This window comes from Syngnathus floridae, chromosome 3 (assembly GCF_059516105.1).
Source record: "Syngnathus floridae isolate MCC-2025c chromosome 3, RoL_Sflo_1.0, whole genome shotgun sequence".
Classification (NCBI taxonomy): Eukaryota; Metazoa; Chordata; class Actinopteri; order Syngnathiformes; family Syngnathidae; genus Syngnathus; species Syngnathus floridae.
The window spans coordinates 1,512,526-1,535,000 of NC_142415.1; the positions used below are offsets into that span (position 1 = coordinate 1,512,526).

General features: G+C 42.7%; 1 protein-coding gene and 2 long non-coding RNA genes across 5 annotated transcripts in view; 1 reads left to right on the top strand and 2 right to left on the bottom strand.

The window, feature by feature from the left end:
* The first annotated feature begins 1,629 nt into the window (after positions 1 to 1,629).
* On the top strand, positions 1,630 to 4,933 carry LOC148400066 (uncharacterized). Its single transcript, XR_015857679.1, has 2 exons — positions 1,630 to 4,242; positions 4,347 to 4,933. It is a non-coding gene; the product is annotated as an uncharacterized LOC148400066 (long non-coding RNA).
* On the bottom strand, positions 3,782 to 15,472 carry LOC148400067 (uncharacterized). Its single transcript, XR_015857678.1, has 3 exons — positions 9,889 to 15,472; positions 7,866 to 8,903; positions 3,782 to 7,440 (listed from the first exon to the last, which is right to left on the bottom strand). It is a non-coding gene; the product is annotated as an uncharacterized LOC148400067 (long non-coding RNA).
* Positions 15,473 to 16,504: 1,032 nt separating this feature from the next.
* The window catches only part of plekho2 (pleckstrin homology domain containing O2), a 30,692-nt gene continuing 24,721 nt past the window's right edge, over positions 16,505 to 22,475 (bottom strand). For all 3 annotated transcript variants that reach the window (XM_088371740.1, XM_088371739.1, XM_088371738.1), the window contains 2 exons: positions 19,525 to 19,716; positions 16,505 to 19,387 (listed from right to left, as the gene is read on the bottom strand). In XM_088371740.1, coding sequence (XP_088227866.1) covers positions 18,254 to 19,387; positions 19,525 to 19,716 — 1,326 coding nt within the window. In that variant the 3' untranslated portion in view covers positions 16,505 to 18,253. The remainder of the gene's footprint in view (positions 19,388 to 19,524; positions 19,717 to 22,475) is intronic.

Genomic DNA, 22,475 nt, shown 5'->3' on the forward strand with positions numbered 1-22,475 from the left:
TTTTCCCCAAAATTTTGTCGTTTTTTTTTTTTCTTTTTTTCCTTTGAAATTGAAATTGACCTTTCAACAAATTACTAGCCTGTGTTATTGCCGTGGATCAATGCTAGAACTGCTTTGTAGTCAATTTATCCTACCAGTCACACTCTCAACCACACAAACTCCAGCGCTTTTTTACTTTTCTCATCGCTCGGACAAACCAAAGCCGTATATCTCATAGCTCGGACAAACCAAAGCCGTATATCTCGTGCACCTTAGCCGTATATTTCATAGCTCGGACAAATCAAAGCAGTATATCTCGTGCACCTTTGGCTTTTTACGCGTTTCACAACAACACAATCACACAACTTTAGGGCTTTTACTTACTCTTCACCTGGTTCGTTGCACTGCCGGATCCCGTCAATCCACCTCTGTCAGACGAAGGCAGACCTAATATGCTGGCCCAGCGAAGAATTTCCTTCCCAGGACTTTCTTTTCCAGGTCCTCCGAATGGACGCTGGCTTGTCGACAATGCAGCACGTCCTTCTTCGTCAGCCAGATAGCGGGTATGAGGGATCCCGGGTTTTGGCACCAAAATGTTAGAGTTGTGCTCACTCCAACTTATTTTGCAAGAACCACACGGGAGACAAGTAAGTCCTTTTAGACACCTGCAGGTGGAGACTTCATTCGTTCATCGCTGTATGCACAGCAACGAATGGACGTCGCCGACCGCGCAACTGTACCGCGCTGGTTACATTATTGTGACAGAGCCGTCGCTGAAATTTAGAAAATATTTTTAAACTCCTGATGTACTTTCCAAAATTCAAGTGGACCTAAGTGCGCAGGGAGCTTAATTTTGTCCGATCGCGCAACTGCAGCGCACCACGGAACGCGCAAACATAGCGCGTCGCCGACCGCTCAACTGCACCGCGCTGCTCGCATTATTGTGACAGAGCCGTCGCTGAAATTTAGAAAATATTTTTAAAGTCCTGATGTACTTTCCAAAATTTAAGTGGACCTCAGTGCCCAGGGAGCTTAATTTAGTCCGATCGCGCAACCGCAGCGCGCGGGGCGCTCACTGTCGCATTGCTTTAAGAGCGTCTTTGTGTTCCGAGTTGTAAGATGACGCTGCTCTGGAGCTATGCCCATCTGAAGCAGTTCTTGATCCCGTTCGACTTGTCTATTTCCCTGGCACGATCCTTGTCTTTTTTCTCTAAAACTTTTGCCATACTGGCTAAAACGTTTGCTAATTAAGCAAATGAGTAGGCAAATGATGTGACGAAAGTAGCGCCAAAATGCTGTCGAAAATAAGGCGGCTGTTGTCGTACTACTGCATCAAATATGATCATATATCGAAATTTTAAAGTCTCAACCAGCTGTAAGTTGTATAAATAATGTACAGAAGTTGTTTGGCTTTGTTTTTAACAACCATATTGATCCGTACATGTGAAGTGGTTATTTCTGTCACCATTTATTTTAGGCTATTCTATAGACCTAATATGCACGTTTAAATTAGGTCTATGTGTAGACCTAGAATAGACGTCTAAATTAGGTATCGTATAGAATGAAAATAGATGATAAATTTAAATTAATTAAATATGAAATATTAAACCATAGAGCTGTAGGTTGTATAACTAATGAACAGAGGTTGCATTGCTTTGTTTTAAACGACCATTGATCTGGGTTAAGTCTGGTTTTTCAAAGTCAAAGTGAAAGTCAGCTTTATTGTCAATTTCTCCACATGCCAAAGACACACAAAGAAACTGAAATTTCGTTCCCCCCTATCCCATGGTGACAAGACATGGCTCACAACAGACAAACAAGTAAACAAGTACAACAAAAGCGTGCTGAATAAATAATGAATAAATAACACAACAATAAATAAATAAATAAGAGGAGCAGGAAAAAAAAGGAGCAAGTGCGCTTACAGCAGACATTCCCGAAAATAGCGCAACAGTGCCGCACGCTACGCAGAAGGGGGTAGCGAGTTCAGGGCCCTAACAGCCTGGAGAAAGAAGCTGTTGGCGAGTCTGGTGGTGCGGGAGCGCAGGCTCCTGTACCTCTTCCCAGAGGGCAGAAGGTCAAACAAAGAGTGAGCCGGGTGACTCACATTCACTGGCAATCGAGGTTGCCTTGCGGGCGAGATGGGAGGTGTAAATGTCCTTCAGGGAGGGGAGCGAAGCACCAATAATCTTACTAGCCGTATTCACTATGCGCTGCAGGGCCTTCAAGTTCTGTTCAGTGCAGTTACCACCCCAGACAGCGATGCAACTGGTGAGGACACTCTCAATGGTGCCACGGTAGAATGTAGACAGGACTGCCTGAGGAGCACATGCACGCCTGAGCTTCCGCAGGAAGTACAGGCGGCGCTGAGCTTTCTTTGCCAGTGACGAGGTGTTTGCGGACCAGGAGAGGTCCTCACTGATGTGCACCCCCAGGAACTTGGTGCAGCTCACCCTCTCCACCACAGCACCGTCGATGATCAGCGGCAGGTGTGTTGTGTGACCCTTCCGGAAGTCAACAATGATTTCCTTGGTCTTATTTACGTTCAGCAGGAGGTTGTTGTCCCTGCACCACGTGGTCAGAAGGTCAACTTCCGACCTGTACCGAGTCTCGTCGCCCTTCGTGATGAGACCCACCAGAGTCGTGTCGTCAGCAAACTTCACTATGCGGTTGTCGCTGTAGGTCGCAGAGCAGTCATGCGTCAGCAGGGTGAAGAGCAATGGACTGAGCACGCAGCCCTGGGGGGCCCCCATGCTCAGCGTGATGCTGGCGGAGATTTTGTCGCCAACACGCACCACCTGAGGCCTCTGACAGAGGAAGTCCAGTAGCCAGTTGCAGAGGGAGGTACTGAGGCCCAATAACTGAGGTTATTTCTGTAACCTGATAGACGTCTATGTGTAGACCTAATTTAGACGTCTATTTTAGGTCTGCACATAGACCTAATTTAGACATCTATTTAAGGTCTATAGAATAATGTAAAATAGACATCTATTATAGGTCCACACATAGACCTAAAATAGATGACAAAATCAAATCCATCAAGTATGAAATATTAAACCCAAAACGATTCTATAAGTTGTATACATAATGTACAGAAATTGTGATGGTTTGTTTGAAACAACCATTGATCCATGTGAAGTGTTTATTTCTGTAACCTGAGGCCAATATTAAATCCATCCATCCATCCATCCATCCATCCATCCATCCATCCATCCATCCATCCATCCATCCATCCATCCATCCATCCATCCATCCATCCATCCATCCATCCATCCATCCATCCATCCATCCATCCATCCATCCATCCATCCATCCATCCCCACGGGCAAGCTGGAGCCTCTCCCAGCAGTGATCGGGCAGCAGGCGGGGTACACTCTGAACTGGTTGCCAGCCAATCGCAGGGCACACAGAGACGCACCCACGGTCAATTTGGAGTCCTCAATCAGTCTCCCATATGTGTTTTTGGGATGTGGGAGGAAACCGGAGTGCCCAGAGAAAACCTACGCAGGCATTAGGAGAACATGCAAACTCCACACAGGGAGCCGGTGGAATCAAACCCGCATGCTCTGAGCTGTGAGGCGGACGTGCTAACCAGTGCCTCCACTGTGCTGCCCCACTCAAATAACTTGAGATAAAAATAAATTTATATTTCCACTATGTGTTTCAACTATTAGCAAGTAAATGTTTTACCTCATTATTACAGTACAGTCAGTGGTGAATCTCTATTACAAATGTACAATTATGTTCAAGCCTCAATGTGAATTGAATGAGAACATGCTAATAAAGAAAACCAAAACACATTCAGACTCTTATTTATTGGGACACAATATTACATTACAGTTATCAATAAATATTGCTGTCGAAATTATAGTACACCGAGACCCAAAACAGGATAAGCGGTGTTGAAAATGGATGGATGGTTATTATAGTAATGTTATTCTCTGTATTTTTATGTGAATGGCGAGTATACAGAAAACATGAGCGCATCCTGACTTTATTTTAATGGGTTTAGTATAGTTTGTCCAATTGGATTTGCCGTAGCATGATGTCATCAACAGTCGAAGGTCCACAAGCCGATCTGACCACCCGAGGAGATCTGGTACCCACACCGGAAAAGGGCTATGGTCACGTGCCAAGGTGCGAGAGGTACACTCCGGGCGATGCTGACTGGGTCAGTGGCATGGCTACAGTGAGCCGATCCTGGTTGTGGCATGTGGCTGTCCTGACAGCATTACGAGCCTGATTCAGGGGGCACGTGGTGAGGTCGGTGTGGTAGCACTTATTTGACAAGTGTTTGGAATCAATGGTGTCGAGTGACACGCTAGTGTACTTTAGCATCTGTCATTGTACATCTTATTTCTTTATAGGAATGCCTTTTGCGACCGATGATTGACACGTCAAGCTGGAAAGGTATCATCGTCAGATGAATCAAGGTGTGTGAGACGGCCGCGAGAAGGTGAAACAATGTCAGAAGTCTGTCCGGCCAACAGGATCGGGGCGGTAGCAGTTATTTGATGGTTGTTTGGAATCAATGGCGTCGAGTGGCACGCGAGTGTACATTAGCACCTGTCATTGTACATCTTATTTTTTGATAAGAATGCCATTTGCGACCGATGATTGACACGTCAATATGAAAAGATATCATTGTAAGGTGAATCAAGGTGTGTGACAGCCGCGAGAAGGTGAGACAATGTCAGAAGTCTCTCCGGCCAACAGAATCTATTTCCACACACTGCACCACGTTAGCAATGTATATTGAGGTCAGCCAAATGTGTTTTCAGGATCTATTGAAAAGTCCAGGGCTGTGATTGATCCCTTGTGGCAAATATGTGTATTGCAATGTGTATTTGTGTGTGAAAGCAAGATATTATTGATACTCCTTGGCCAGTGGTGGACAAAATTTGTTTTGCCAAATCAATCACTAATAAAGCATTCATAACTTGGATGTAAGGAAGACAGCAATCTGTGTGGGTTAGGCACCGACAGGCAGGTAGCGGTGGTGATTGCGTCGATCGTGCGTAAGTCATGCACAATTCTGTAATAGATTTTTGTAAGTTTTTAATACTGGTAGCAAATGTGTGTAGAAAGGTGAGATTGATGGTTCAACTACCGTATTTTTCGGACTAAAAGTCGCTCCGGAATATAGGTCGCATTAGCCATAAAATGCACAATAACGTGATAAAAAATATATATAAGTCGCTCCGCAGTATAAATCGCATTTCGGGGGAAATTTATTCGACAAAATTCAACACCAAGAACAGACATGAACGAGCAACAACAGCCTAAACCAGGGGTGGGCAAACTTTTTGACTGGCGGGCTGAACTTGGTTCTAAATTTTGATCGGGGGGCCGAACAACAACAGGCTAAACGATAGGTATTGCTAACGTGACATAAACACAAACAAAGAGCTGAGAACGGGCCTGACGTAACATTCAGAGTTATTCAAACAACTATTACATGAATAACACGTTTATAAAACCATCTGTGTCACTCCAATTCATTAAATCCATCGATCGTCCTTTATGTCAACAATGCCAGCCGGGTGCGCGCCGCTGACGACGCTTGCACTTCAAAATATTCCATCCATCCATCCATCCATCCATCCATCTTCTTCCGCTTATCCGGGGTCGGGTCGCGGGGGCAGCAGCTTTAAAATTCTCAAAATATTCCACAGGCCCATATAACGATATATAAATTATATATCAAATAACCATTTTATAAGCAATAATAAAGTATATATATAATAACTATCACATAAACAACAATATAATCAAACCACGTGTCACTCCAAATTATTAAATCCATCGATCAATTTCCTCGTCCTTTGTCAACAATGCCGCGCGTGCACCCTGACGTCAGCCTCGTCGTTATTCCACAGATCTAGAATATAACTATATTGTAGCGTTAACAAAGTACAAGGAAAGACGTGGGTTTGGCAAACGGCTCTTTATTTAACAAAACAAGAGTTCAACGAGCCAACAACTACTGAACTGTAACCATAAAAACATACAAGATGCTACACGAAATAAAATATATCAAATAACTATAACATAAATAGTTCACCGCCACACGGCCCCAAGCACCGCCGTCGACTTCCAGGCGTGTGGCGGCGTGGACTTCCATCCCCGAAGGTGGCACTTCCAGCTACGGAGGTAGAAGAGAGCTCCATCGAATAGGACCGGGCGTGCGTAAAAGCCATGTCCGAGCCCCATCCACCGTCCCCTGGCAGCCACCCGGCCGAGCGCCGACCCCCATCTTCCATCCACGGAGGTGAAAGAGAGCTCCGTAGAGTAGGACCGGGCGTGCATAAAAGCCATAATAGTTTTTCAAACCTTCTGTGTCACTCCAAATCATCAAATCCTTCAAACTCTTCGTCCTCCGTGTCACTTACAAACAAAGCCGCTAATGATGCCGGTAGTACGTGGGGCCCTTCGTCATCTGTGTCATCCTGTGATCGAATCTTTGTCCTTTATGTAAACAACCGCCGCGTCGCTAGCGTCACTTGAAATTCAAATTACAGTAATCCCTTGCTACATCGCGGTTCGTTTATTGCGGTTTCACTTTTTTTTTTTTTTTTTAAATTTTGAAAATTTGTGAAAAAATTCACATATAATTCGCTCCTCAGTATAAGTCGCCCCCCCACCCAAACTATGAAAAAAAACGCGACTTATAGTCCGAAAAATACGGTACACCAGCCTCCCACCACTCCACCAATGTGTCTAGTCTCCCCTGTAATTCAGCGACCATTGGCCTCAAAGACATGGTCTTTTGACCAGGGCATCAGGCTAATGAAATGTGAGACACCTAAACTTCTTTTTTCATTTTATACCATTGAAGCTGCGTGCAAATCAGGCTGCGTTAGCAGTGAGGCCTTGCTTTCCAATATAAATGGCTGAGCACTGGGGAGTCCACAAATCACCTTCAATGTCATCAAATACTCCTTTGTACTTGTCATCATGATTTCTATCAGGATGCAGTGGAGTGGGTCGAGAGGTGGAGTGAAAGGTTGGAGCATCTGGACCCAGGGCTTCTAGATCAGAAAGAAGGGGACAACTCCACTCTTTGCAGTTGTTGTTTGTTTTGTGTGGACAAACTAGCGTGGTAACATCTGTTCCAGCAGCTCGACTTGAAGCGGTTTTATTCATGGCAGTATGGTGAGGCACCCAGAGAAGTCCATGTGGGTCACTGTGTTTGTCGTCAACGACAAAGACAGCAATGGGAAGTTAATTGTATGTGTTGCCTCAGTGTCCAGAATAATCGCACACGGGTCCATCCTCCGTAATTATAAGCAGGGGTTCTGCCAGTTCCACCTCCTCGGCCTTTCGTCGACAGCCCTATTGTCCGTACCCCACCCCAAGGGGATACATGCCTGGTTGGGCGGGGCGTTGTTGCACGTTGCCCATCCAGCTCTTATACTGCCAGAGCACAGGGGTCATTACGAACTACCATGTTGGATTGACCTGCAAAACATGAGAATTTATTCAATTTCGTCAAGTCAAGTCAAGTCAAGTTTATTTGTATAGCCCTAAATCACAAAGAGTCTCAAAGGGCTTCACATAGCCAAAAATTGACAATTATTCTCAAAGCATCCCCTGATCATAAGCTCCCAAAAGGGCAAGGAAAAACTCAATAAAACCCTGCCAGGGGAAAATGAGAAATTTAGGTCATATGTCCACCATTGATGGTGAGTCCCGAACCCCAAAGGTCTCCTGACCAATTTATGCAGAGACATTTGTAAAACTGTTTTTTATAACTTACTTTATACTCATGGGTTACATTCGCACACTTTTTCACTCGTCTGCCATTTTTGGTCAATTTTTGTATTGTTGAATCCTGGAGTGGACTTCTGTTGTGTTGGAAAGGGCCTCATCCCCACACCACCTACCTCTGTGCAAGTTGTGCAGGGATGAATGAGTTTGCACCCTACTGTCTGGTCCATGTTGGTTGTTTTCTGATTGTCAGTGTGCAGTTGTCCCACAACTTGTATCATTGGTGCTGTCATATCAGGTGCCTCTGAGAAGACAAAGGGAGAGGAATGTCTGTTAATTTGTTGTCAACTGGCAAAGTTGGATACAATGATGTTTTTTCACTTACCCGCATTCTTGCATTTACAGCGATACTCATACTGGTGACAGAGTTCCGCCCCACCTGGATTTTTGCTAAGTTTGTGTGCATATAACGTCTGGCTTGTTCAGATTTTTCAACCTGTTTCTTTGCTACTCTTTTCTCTCGCCAAGTTCCCTCTTTCATCGTTATTCTCATGTTCTCTACCTGTTTCCATATTGCCTTCTTTTCATGACGCAATTCATCACTTATCTGCTTACATGTTACCTCCTTTTTTTGTTACTGTTTCTTTCTTGCAACTCAACCCATTCTTTCTGCAAGTGTTCCTTGTAGTTTTTCTATATTTCTCCTTCAGATTACCCAAGATTTGAGACAAAATGTCTGTGAACTTCTCTACATTAGTCATAGTCAACCAATTTTACAGAGGGCTGAGTCAGATCCAGTGAGGAATCGGTTTTAGAGGGCCCCAAAACTCCCTCATGTGTAGCGAAACGTCACAATGTTCTCCTGCGTCCGAGTGAACGGCAGCAAGGCAAACCCAGAACCTCCTAACATCAATTGATCTACCTCAAATCACACCTTAAATAAGTATGGACAATTTGTAGAACTTCATGGGCTTCTGCTTACCTTATTATAGCCGTCCCTGGCATGGAAAGTGAAGAGAACAATCAATGCGTCTCCAGTGACTCAGAAGATTGCGTCTCAACCGACCTTTGTGATCGCAAACGACATGTTAATACCATTCTTCTCCCCCCCACATTAGGGTCACCAACTGAAATAATCCACTCTAAATAGTCTTGTACCTTTATGGAGTTCCAAGGTGCTCGTTGAGTGGGTGCAGGAATCAACACGCACTCGTCTATCGCGTCAGTGACACAACAAAATATTTATTTGTATGGCAGCTGTCAAATCCGCACTCATCTTATGTAAGCGACCGGCTCTCCGTTTAAAGGGTTAAAACTCTCCTTTGGCCCCGCTGCTCTAACGCAGCTCTCATGGGGAGATGAGAGTTAAATAAGCCGGAAAATATTCGTCCGAGTTGCTAACCGCCTCTAAGAAATTAATTCTGAAGGAATCAATTTAATCTTTTCAGGACGCCAATCCCTCTAGAGTCAAGCGACGCTCGTGTAAAGTAACTGTTGAGACACAGCGTCAGAATGACTGCGCCCTTTTTCTTCTGGCGGCTATTTGTTGCACTTGTAAAATCTCGGATATATTTAGCTGTCTTTGTGAAGACCGCGGGGATTCGTTTATCTACACTAACGCGCTCCCGCACTAGCTGAGTCTTAAGTTAACTATTTCGAACCAGATCTGACACTTCCTGATGTCAAGGATAAAAGCTGTCCTCACTTTAAAAAGAACTGAACGGTTTACAGTATGATGATAGAGAAACAAAAGAGATTTAAAGTTAAAGTCCCAATGATCATCACACACACATCTGGGTGTGGTGAAATTTGTCCTCTGCATTTAACCCATCCCCGTGTGATTTTGATACATCCCCTGGGGGAGAGGGGAGCAGTGAGCAGCAGCGGTGCCGCGCTCACGAATCATTTGGTGATCTAACCCCCCAATTCCAACCCTTGATGCTGAGTGCCAAACAGGGAGACAATAGGTCCCATTTTTATAGTCTTTGGTATGACCCGGCCGGGGTTTGAACCCACAACCTTCCAGTCTCAGGGTGGACACTCTACCACTAGGCCACTGGGCTAAGGTTCTAATTATTGCATATAAAACCATGCTCAACATAGTTAATACAAAATAATAACTGAAGAAATTTAATGAATAAACAAGCAAAATAATTACAATTCTCGATTGTTCGAACAAACGACAATAATTCCACTCACCAATCTCAATAGAGCAAAGAGTATTCAGACTCGAAGTTCTCTCGATTGTTAAAACTCTCAAATAGTAAAAAAGGGTAGGAGGCAAGAGGTATCAAATGCTGTTTGGTGGAAAAGTCGAGTCCAAAAGTCTGAATTTTGTTTAAAAAGATAAGTCGGCCTTAAGGAGGGAGAGGACTCCTTCCTAAAAATGGCATCTCCCTTTCTGCTGCACCGAGGTCCTTGGTCCTCGACTATCCCTAAGCTTAAAATTTGACAAAGTCCAATTCGAAGACACTAGAGATTCATTTTAGTAGATTTTGGTCTAATCTAAAAAAGAACAAAAAATCTATCTTCGTCTCATCGGTGTTCTTGTCCCACGGGCAACCCACAGGGGCAAAGCCATGACGGGGAGAGCCCTGTTCTCGTTCGGAACGAACCTTTTTAGGCTCTACGTACGCCAGCTTAGTCACGTACCAGTTTTTCCACTAGGTCCTATACCTGTCTTTTTTTCCATGACTCATTCTAAAATAGACTGCAGCCCCATCCTTGACCGGATGAGGTAACCTCCGGGAAAGGCTCATGCGTGGGATTGCAGTCTTCCACCACAAAGTATCACTATTAACCCTTGCCTCCTCTCTGTCTTTGCTCACATTTATACATTCATGTGTAAATGGGACATAAATGTTAAATACATGTTTGATATCGATTAAACATTGCAACAATAAACCATGTGTTCACAATAGTCACCTTAGCACATAATCGTAATTATGATCATAGGTTCTCCTAGTTAGCAGATTAAAATACTGAAGAAGTTTCAAAGTATATTATAGCAAAACAAAATAATATAAAATAATCCAAAATTGTGTGTTATGCGTAATTCAGAACAGGTCGTGTTTCTATAGTCACTAACAATTTAACTTTTTGATCTACTAGTTTCCTGTCAGGTAACCCCTATGTCAAGTCAATCTAACTTTGGCACCATCTTCTGGTGAAATTTGGAACTGCAATAGAGGTTGACTAGATCAACCAGTCACCCTCCCTCTACCAGTTTAACAATAGTTAATTTTGAGGAACTAACTTCTAAGTAACCCCTAATCGGCCCCTAATAGGTCTCTCACATCAAGTTTTGTCACCATCTTCTGGTGAAATTTGGAATTGCATCTGAGCCAATTCATCTGGGCCAAATCCAATACACATTCACACACCAGCTTGTACCATCCTAACCACCATGTCACTTGACACAGCTCCGGGTCACAACTGTCCCTAACCGCAAATGTAGCAAGCAGAGTAACAAACATTTTCCTGACCCACACTATGCCGTATAGTTCATCAAAAGGGCGGGCCTTGATGTTTATGTGTGTTCTTTGTTGCTGGCAGCCATAGAGATGATTGTGTGTGAGGCTGGTCAGCAAGGCCCTGCTGCAATGATAATTTAGGAGTGGTCGTGTCTTCCCTTCGTGAGCCATAAGTTTCCCAGATGAGGATAATTGTTCCGTGTTTTGATGATCTTCCGTTGCATTGCCATTAAAGAAATTCCTTTGTCATCCCCGTCGAATTGATGCCTGGACCCTCCTCCTCCTCTGCCATGGGGGTTTCCCACCGCAAGCTCCACCTGATGTGATTCTAGTTTCTCCAGACATTCTCAGTACAGTGATCCCTCATTTATTGTTAATAATTGGTTCCCAGCGATAAGTGAAAATCCATGATGTGGACTCAAGATTTTTACGATATCCGCACAAGACCTTTATAATTGTATTTTTAAACATTTTGTTTAAACACTTTATTGTATTTTTAAACATTTCAAAGTTAAACCGACTTTTAGAAACATTCTTTAGGTCTTCACTAAAACTCTCAAAGTCACCAAGAAAACTACCGTAAATGTTGTCACGACTCCGCTCTGCTCTCGCCGTGCTGGCTGGCTGATGTGCCCTCACACTGGTCCGCGGGGGCACACATATCCAATGCGCTAATCAGTACTGATCGCTGCCACATGTGCACTTGGTACCAGGTGATTAGGGCGTTTATTTAAACCCTGTAAACCCGTCAATCTGCGGTGGTTCGTCTGATACATGTCCGCTATGCCGCCTGGTTCTCATTTGCCTGATCCGCTGTGTCGCGCGATGCCTTTTTCCTGATTCGCTGTTTAGCGAAAGCATGTTTTTATGATCTGCCCTTGACTCTGTTTGGCACGACCTTCTGTCTGTCCCCAACCACGAGCTTGCTATGCCTGTCTGCTACGATGACGCACGACGCGCACTCGCTGACTGGCTTGTCAGCTTGCAACGTCATCCTGCTCTGCAGGCATTCCAACCCTCTTTGTCTCGTTTAACCTTTCCCCAAATAATGAGCCTAAGTTGCATTTGGTTGTCCTCCCTCGTTCATGACAAAATGAAGCGCAAATCAGAGATGCTGCTGATTCTGCTGACGCGAAGGTAGTGGATCCGTAATGTGACTGCGGGAGGCTGAGATAAAGCGTGGTGAGAACTGCTCACAGCTATAAGCCAATCAGCGCGGCATGTCATATGGGCAGACAAAGCCCTGTGCTCCAAGTGACGATGAACTAAGGCTGCAATAGGTGAAGCGCGAAGTGGCGAGGGATTACCGTATATGAAAATGTAATATAAATATCTAAAATAATAATAATAATATAAATGTAAGTAATTATTGCAAACAACACTACAGTTAATATGGGTTTTCTAATGTCTTATGTTTGAGTGAGACACTTTGTTTTTTGTAATACATCAATAAACTCAATCGAAATTATACATTAATCTTTTAAAAATATCTATCTGTCCATTTTGTGCACTTTTTCTGCTGGTAGTCACAAGTAATCTGAAGGGTTAAAGACCAAGTGTGAAATAAATTTAGCCAACCATATTTTCAAATCAAATCAAATCAAATAAATTTTTATTGGCCAAGTTTGAGCATGCCAAACAAGGAATTTGACTCCGGTACATCTCGTTCTCTGTACAACATTTAGGTAGCTAACAACATTCAGGGCAACATGTGCAAGAATTGACAATTATTCTCAAACATCCCCTGATCTTAAACACCTAGGAGGGCAAGGAAAAACTCAAAACTCCTACGAGGGGAAATGAGAAACTTTGAGAAGAGACCACAGATGGGAGGATCCCTCTTCCAGGATGACCAGGCTGCAATGGATGCAGAGAGGACACATGGTACAAATACTATAGACAATTAAAAGAGGAAGCGTCGAGAGCAGGATGTTATTGCACAGCAATGTCTCTGAGACTCTAAGAGTGGTGTGAGTTCATCAGAGCGACAGCCTGGGGGAAGAAGCTGTCTATATTTTAACGCCAAAAGTAATTCAAGCATACATTCATTAGTTTTTTTTAACATAACCTACTATCTATCGTAAGCATACATTCATTAGTTTTTTTTAACATAACCTACTCAGTTTTTTTTATTAAAACAAAGTACCACAAAGACCCAATGTGAGTGTTGATGCAATATAAATTCTGTCAGGCTCTCTGAACGACAATGACTCTCGTGATTAGAGACGTCGCAACGCGCCTAACAATGAAATTGTAATTTTGAGTGATAATCTTATTTGTCAGAATGCCTTGGCAATGTGTGATAATACATTGCTCACATTGTTGCCTATTGTTGTTTGAGTGACCAAAAGTTAAGAACAGGGCATGTAAATGGACCCCTTTCATACCCACAAAGTGAATGAATTTGACGAGTGTTCTTTGTTACAAGCCCGTCAAAGTTCTCTGTTTTCGCAACTATTTTGTTTATGATATAGGGATTGCAAATACAAACCGGATTTGGTTGAAGTTGGGAAATTGTGTAAAACGTAAATAAAAACAAAATACAACGATTTGAAAATCCTTCTCAACCCATATTCAATTGAATACACTACAAAGACAACATATTTAATGTTCAAACTGATAAACTTAATTGTTGTTTTTTGCCAAATAATAATTAATGTAGAATTTCATGGGTGCAACACGTCAGGTAGAAGTTGGGAAAGGTGGCAAAAAATACTGAGAAGCTGAGAAAAGCTCATCAAACACATATTTGGAACATCCCACATGTGATCAGGCTAATTGGGAAGAGGTGGGTACCATGATTGGGTGTAAAAGCAGCCTCCCCAAACATGCTCAGTCATTCACAAGCAAGGACGGGGCGAGGTTCACCACTTTGTCCACAACTGCGTGAGAAAATAGTTGTACAGTTTAAGAACAACATTTCTCAAAGCAAAATTGCAAGGAATTTAGGGATTTCAACATCTACGGTCGATAATATCAAAAGGTTCAGAGAATATGGTGAAATCACTGCACGTAAGCGCCACGGCCGGAAACCAAGACTGACTGACCATGACCTTCGACCCCTCTCTTCCATGCAAAGCAAAAGCCGTTTATAAACAACATCCAAAAACGCCGCCGGGTTCTCTGGGCCCAAGCTCATGTAAAATGGACTGATGCACAATGGAAAAGTGTTTTGTGGTCTGATGAGTCCACTTTTCAAATTGTTTTGGGAAACACTGGACGTCGTGTCCTCCGGACCAAAGAGGAAGCGGACCATCTGGACTGTTATCAACGCAAAGTTCAAAAGCCAGCATATGTGATGGTATGGGGGTGCATTCGTTCCCATGGCATGGGTGACTTACATTTCTGTGATGGCAACATGAATGCTGAAAAGTACACACAAATTTTGGAGCAACATATGCTGCAATCCAAGCGACATCTTTTTCATGGACGTCGCTGCTTATTTCAGCAAGATAATGCCAAGCCACATTCTGCACGTGTTACAACAGCGTAGCTTTGAAGTAAAAGAGTCCAGGTTCTCCCCTGGCCCGCTTGCAGTCCAGACCTGTCTCCCATTGAAAATGTGTGGCGCATTATAAAGTGTAAAATACAACAGGGAAGACCCCGGACTGTTGAACAACTGAAGCGGTTCATCAAGCAAGAATTGGAAAGAATTCCACATGAGAAGCTAAGAGAATTAGTCTTCTCTCTTCCAAAACGTTTATTGAGTGTTATTAAAAGGTAAGGTGATGTAACGAAGTGGTAAACATGCCCTTTCCATACTTCTACTGCACGTGTTGCAGCAAAGAAATTCCAAGTTAATTATTATTTGAAAAATAAAATAAAGTTGATGAGTTTGAGCATCAAATATGTTGTCTTTATAGTGTATTCAATTGAATATAGGTTGAAAAGGATTTTCAAATCATTGTATTTTGGTTTTATTTACATTTTACACAATTTCCCAACTTCAATCAAATCCGGTTTGAAGGTAGGTGAGATTACAATTAATTTTGAAAAACATTGGTGTCTTACCAAACCAACGACAATGAAAGACACCAACCCACTATGTGCTTTCAGTGGTAGCACAATAAATGGAACAAGCAGGTAATGTCTTTGTGTAATTTACAGCACGGCACAGAATTCACTCCAAATTGCCCCTGTGTGAGTGCGAGTGCAGATGGTTGTTCGTCATTGTGTGCCCTGCCATTGGCTGGCAACCAGTTCAGGGTGTCACCCGCCTACTGCCCGATGACTGCTGGGATAGGCTACGGCACACCCGAGACCCCATCAGATTTATTTATATATATATATATATATATATATATATATATATATATATATATATATATATATATATATATATATATATATATATATATATATATATATATATATATATATATATATATATATATATTGTGACAGAGCGGTCGCTAAAATTTAAAAAATATTTTTAAAGTCCTAATGGACTTTCCAAAATTTAAGTGGACCTCAGTGTGCAGGGAGCTTAATTTGGTCCGATCGCGCAACCGCAGCGCGCCGGGCGCTCACTGTCGCATTGCTTTGAACATCTTTGTGTTTTAGGATGGCTTTACTGCTCCCATATGCTTCGTTTGGAGGCATGATTAGAGTTGATGCAATCCTCAGAGTAACGAGAACGTAATAACGAACGGAGTTCGTCGGCATGCGGGTCCTGTCGGCTCATCTCGCGAGTGTTAAGGATCGGACAGTACAGCCAAGTGCGTAACGACAGACTTTATTTGAAGGGGATGATGGGAACAGCTGGCGCTGGAGCGGCGATCGGGCTGGAGAGGACAACGATTCTGCGAGGGTTTCGAGTAGTCAAACGAGTCAGTTCTCTCTGGGATTGATGAGCGAAGCAGCATCAAGGGACAGACTGGCACTCGGGTCTGCGCTGGCGGCGCTGATATAGCGCTGTCCATGAACCCGTGGCAGGTGACGGTGATCCCACTGACAGGGGGGCGTGGTCCCGTCGCAGGAGGCACCAGCACGTGAGGTTCGACAACCGAATTTCGTCCGACATCCGAAGCAAAGAAATCTCGAATTTTTTGTTCGAATACTGATTGTATGTATGTATGTATGTATGTATGTATGTATGTATGTATGTATGTATGTATGTATGTATGTATGTATGTATATGTATATATATATATATATATATATATATATATATATATATATATATATATATATATATATATACATACATATATATATATATATATATATATATATATATATATATATATATATATATGTATATATATATATAACCTATATATGCACCCCATACCTATATATATAACCTATATATATATAACTTACAACATATACAACATATATATATATATACAACGTATATACTTTATTTCACTTTTCAAATATCACTGTGTTTGTCTGCTATATGATATATTTAATGGAAATTGCTGATCCGAACAACCAATGATTTATAAAGGAAAATCATGAAAATGATCAGAAGGCTTTCCAGAAGTCAGGTAACAGGGTTGAGATATTTCAATGACAGTTTCGATTGTGTCTCCAGACTTCCTCAGATGACACGTCAGCAGCACGTCAGACGACGCATCTGAGGGAGACTGGAGACACAGTCGAAACTGTCAAGCAGATAACATCTAGAATTTTTACTTGTCTGAACAAAACAATCTGCAGGATATAACAGGGTTGAGATTTTGAATTTAGCCATGAGTGGGTCTCAAGCGTAGATCTTTATACTACTCCACGTGAAAAGTGTCAAGATACATAAACAGCACAGGAAGACAAAGCCAAATGGCCAAAGAAACTAAATGGCACAAGAAAAACACAAAACTCACTGGCTAAGGTGTAAACACTTCATGGAATCTTATTCTTATTTCTGTAACTTGTGTTGATGTTTACATTTAACCAGATGATGCTGGATTTTGGCCAAACATTGAGGATCCAAAGATTTACTTTATTACAATTCACTGAGACATAAAGAGCATGACTGGAGTAAGTCAAACAGTACATGTAAAATCTGCAAGTTTCCATGATACCAGTAATTAACTGTAATTAACGTAATTGCGTTCACACATAGAATTAACGGTTCCCCTATTTTGGGGAAAAAGGAAAACATTTGGAGTAGGTTCTTTTGCCTGTGGTTGTGACATAAAAAACTGAATGGTGGCTTATTTTGAGAGGATATTAAATTTACAGTTATAAGCTGTACACTGACTACAGTACTTCACATTGTAGCAGTGTTATTTCTTCCACGTTGATAAACAATTGAAAAATTAGTATGCTCCTTTTTTGACATACTAACTTTCAAAATACAAGAAGTTGTGTTGCGTAAAGAAACACACAAACAAACAAAAAATACGATTATAGTGGAATGGTAAATGGACTGCATTTATATTGCGCTTTATCGACACCGTATGGTCCCCAAAGCACTTTACAATGCCTCACATTCACTCATCCACACACACATTTATACACCAATGGGAGACTGCTGCCATGCAAGGTGCTGCCAGGCCCATTGGGAGCAAATTGGGTTCAGCAGCTTGCTCAAGGTGTAACCTTAACTTGGCTGCATATTCTTTACAGCACTGTTCAGCTTGCTTCTCTGGATTATGCTCTTGGGATGCATCCATTTTGGTGCGTTGTGTGATTTGAATTTGGTGGTACTGTGAGTTCCAAGGGGCGGCTTGGTAGCGCAATGGTCAGCACATCTGCCTCATACTTAGGAAGGTGCCGGTTCGATTCCACCTCCGACCCTCCCTGTATGGAGTTTGCGTGTTCTCTCCGTGCACATTTCCTCCCACATCCCAAAAACATGCTTGGTAGGCCAAATTAGCACTCCAAATGGCCCCAAGTGTGAGTGCGAGTGTGGATGATTGTCATCTCTGTGTGCCCTGCAATTGGCTGGCAACCGGTTCAGGGTGTCCCCCACCTACTGCCTGATGAAAATAGAAAATGGATGGATGGATGTGTTTCAATGTTAGTATTTTGTATCTCCTGACTGGAGTAGATAGTTTGTGTAGTAGCGGAAGAAATAAGGTTGCTAAAGTGATGGATACATTGCAATGTGGGCTTAAAACTGTTACTTGTTTGACTGACATTCACCAGGTATTTTTTCTCTCAGTCTTTCTATGTTTCAATTCCTTGAGCTCTTTGAGGACATGATCTGCCTTATTTAGTTTTTCCATTGCCTTCATCAGCAGATTCCCTGGTATGGATGCTTCATCTCCTTCCATATGGGATTGGGACACACTACTCATTAGCTCGCTTGTCTCTTGCATTTCCAGAGTCAACTCATTTTCAAGTGTGATCAAGTCAACCTCATTTCTCATGAAAGCCTCTGAATGGCACCGCGAAGAAATAGTATGTGATGAGTCAGACAGCAGATCTCCAAAGGAGACAGATCTAATCTTGGTTGACAGAGGCATAGACTTAGATTGTCGACACATTGAGCCCTTAGATTGATTTTTTGTTGCAGCAGTGACTGCTGCCTGCATCAAATTACCATCGTTATTAATGTTCAGAACATCTGTATCTGAATCACTAACTGCGGTTTTAGACATTCTAAATGTGTTTTCGTGTCCAGTTACTGCACTCTTTGCATTTAGATGTTGACACCAACCTACACAATTATTATCTGAATTTATTCTCTTTTCTTGTGGTGTTGGCAAAAACATTTGGCTGTAATTGGTGGGGTCATTCAGTAAACTATCATTGGAGAGGAAAGAAAAACAAACCGATCTTTTAAGCCAAGAAGCATGATCTTCTTCCTCTTGAGATTTAGTTGTGTCTTCTATAGGTTGGATGTCAAATTTAGACGAAAGAGAATGTTTTTTGTTGGGGCTTTGTGGAGGAAAAACTGTCTTTCTTTCTGTGGGTATCATTATCTTTGAACCAGGCATTTGTGGAATGATTTTTGCCTTGTCATTTTCCATAATGATTCCTTCTATGCATGTAGTTGTACCATCACCAACATGAAGAAGAGTTTGATATTTTTTCGGAGGTAGTCTTGCTGTATCATTTTTATTTTCTTGTTGCTTGTCCTCATTGCTGTCTGGGGGACGTTCGGCCTTTTGGTTTGGTGCCGAAAGAACGAAGGAAGGCTTCATGTCTTTGGTTGGTGGGTTTGGAGGGTGGGTGTGATGTTTCAGTTGATAATTTCCTGCAAGTTCACTCAAGGAGCTGCTTGAGTGACTGGGAAGCGATGATGGACTTTCAATGGGTAGCTTCAAGACCTTTAAGTCATAAACCAAATATATTTTTATGATACGAATAGATACTATTTTATATTTGATGACTTTAGTAACATGCAAGCTTGACTATTTTGTTGCATGTAAAGTTTCTGTATATTGTAATTTTTCTGGAAACCAACCTTTAACTCAGTCTGGGTTTCTGCAAGTAGATTCTCTGCACCCTCAGTGAATTTACACTGAAGCACAAATTTGTTAGATTCTCGAGGCATGTCAGTGTCATCACTATTGGCATCATATGTCCTATTCGCCACTGCAGCATTTAAAAGGTCAAGATCCAAGCGCAGCATGCCTTCAGATGACAACTCTGCAACCTTAAAGGGGAAAGGAATATCATGATCATATAACTTTTAAGTAAATCTGATTATGCTATGCATTATAACATCAACAACATTAACATCAACAACCGATGACTGTGATTGCATGCAGACAAAATCATCATTTTAACAAAGCACCATTTCAACACGGCCTCATTTTCTATTCGGTGTCAAGTCAAATGCTTTAAAATGCTTCCCTTGGAAATTAATGTGGCTGCCGCAATAGAAAAGCTTGATTCTTGACTTACACTTCCATTTGGTTAAACCATGTTGAAATAACTGGTGTATAGATTCTGTAAAAACCGGGAAGAAATTTGAGGTAAGACCACACCCCTATGCCATTGACCAACCGGGTGAGGTCCTGAGGGAGAACGATGGTTTTATATAAACAGTGGCCCAATGGCCCAGAGCCGAATTATGGGTATCGAATAATGTACTATTTTTGGCACACACCGATTTGAATTGCATAGAACAGATTGTTAGAATAGGCCTCTTTGGCACAGGCGATTAGATTGGTAGTGTTAGGGTTTTCCAGGTTATCTTTATCGTAGGATTATGTTGGAATGCAACAGGTAATAAATACCTTACCTTGTCCTCTGTATCACAAGGTCGTAAAACATCCCCTGACATGTTTAGACTAGAGGACAAGGGCTTTCTAGCCAGCCTACTCATACCCCCACTCTGTTTCTCTTAATAAATATGCCCTTGCAGGGTGGAGAGTTCAGACCTCCATTCGAACATCGCTGTACGCACAGCGACGAATGGACTCTGCACCTGCAGGTGTCTAAAAGGACTTGTCTCCTGTGTGGTTCTTGCAAAATAAGTTGGAGTGAGCAAATCTCTAACAGGTAGCTTGAGCGATGCCATTATCTTGCTGTGAGCTTTCTCTTGCTTTCACTGGCCTTCCCTTCTCTATGATACACTTTGCACATACATAGGAGTTGATTTTAGTTAAGACTGAGAGGTCACACATCATGACACAGGCTAGGCAGAGTCGCCCCTTTGCAGGAAGGCGACGGTCAAGTTTTACAAACGTGAGCTGTTTTAGTGTTAAACACACAATCACAAAACCTAGCGGAGCTCCTGATGAAAAGTTAGAGAGACATGAGACCACAATACCTGTCACTACAAACAATGAATGCCAGGAACTTCATCAACAAAGTAAAAGGAGGAGGACTGGATTCTCAGATTGGTTGTTTTGCACAGACAATTAATTAGACCTTAGAGTCCAGATTTTTGGAAAAAGTCATGAATATACATTTTTTTTACAGAGGCACCACAGCTGCCCTCGTCTTGAAGAGCAAGCATGAAATGCTTAATATTCCAAAAAATGCACTCATTCAAGATGTTCCCACCTGCTGGGATTCCAGCTATGACATGATAAAACAATATCTTGAACAGCAAGCATCATTAACCAAAAGAAAAAAGAAATAGACATCCACAGTCTTAATGATTTTGAAATATGGCAGAAAAACAGATTGAATTGGCGATAATCTCTCGAGCAGCATCACGCTGAGCACGGGGGCCCCCCAAGGCTGCGTGCTCAGTCTGCTGCTCTTCAACCCTGCTGACGCATGACTGCACTGCAACCAACAGCAACAACCGCATAGTGAAATTTGCTGACGACACGACTCTGGTGGGTGGCGACGAGACTCAATACAGGTTGGAGGTCGACCTTCTGACCACTGGTGCAGGGACAACAACCTCCTGCTGAACGTCAGCAATACCAAGGAGAGTGTTGTTGACTTCCGGAAGGGTAACACCCAACACCTGCCACTGACCATCGACGGTGCTGTGGTGGAGAGAGTGAGCAGCACTAGATTCAAGGGGGGTGCACATCAGTGAAGCTCTCTCCTGGACCACCAACACTGCATCACTGGCGAAGAAATCTCAGCGCCGCCTGTACTTCCTGCAGAAACTCAGGCGAGCAAGCAGCACCAGCCATCATGACCACATTCTACCGAGGCACCATTGAGAGCATCCTCTCCAGCTGTATCGCTGTGTGGGGTGGAAGCTGCACTGAATACAACAGGAAGGCCCTGCAGCGCATAGTGAACACAGCTGGTAAGGTTATTGGTGCTTCACTCCCCTCCCTGAAGGACATTTACACCTCCCATCTCACCTGCAAGGTGACCACAATTGTGAGTGATGTGAGTCACCCCGCTCACACTTTGTTTGCTCTACTGCCCTCTGGGAAGAGGTACAGAAGCCTGCGCTCCCGCACCACCAGACTCACCAACAGCTTCATACTCCAGGCTGTTCGGATCCTGAACTCTTTCCCCCCTCTCCCCCCTCCACCCTCGGCTGCATAACGTCCTGGCCTTTTGGGCCACGATGGCTGCCTTGCACTACTCCACTTGTACTACTCCTCCTGTACTTTTGCGCTATTATACTGACTGTCTGCTGTATGCCCAATTGCTCCATTTAAACCAAGTTGCTCTTATTTATTCATTGCTCTTATTTATTCATTGTATGTGCCTTCTTATTTTTACTTTTTGTATTGTTTGCTTGATGTTTTGTTTGTCTGTGGACCAATTGGGTGAAATATGTCTTGTCACCGTGGGTTAGTATGTCTTGACATGAAGAGATTGACAATAAAGCAGACTTTGACTTTGATACAGAAAATAATGTATATAAACATATTGAGGTACTGGAGAACTACAAATTCCTGGGTGTTCGCCCTATCAACAAACTGGACTGGACTTGATCACACCCACGCCCTGTACAAGAAGGGCCAGAGTCGCCTCCACCTGCTG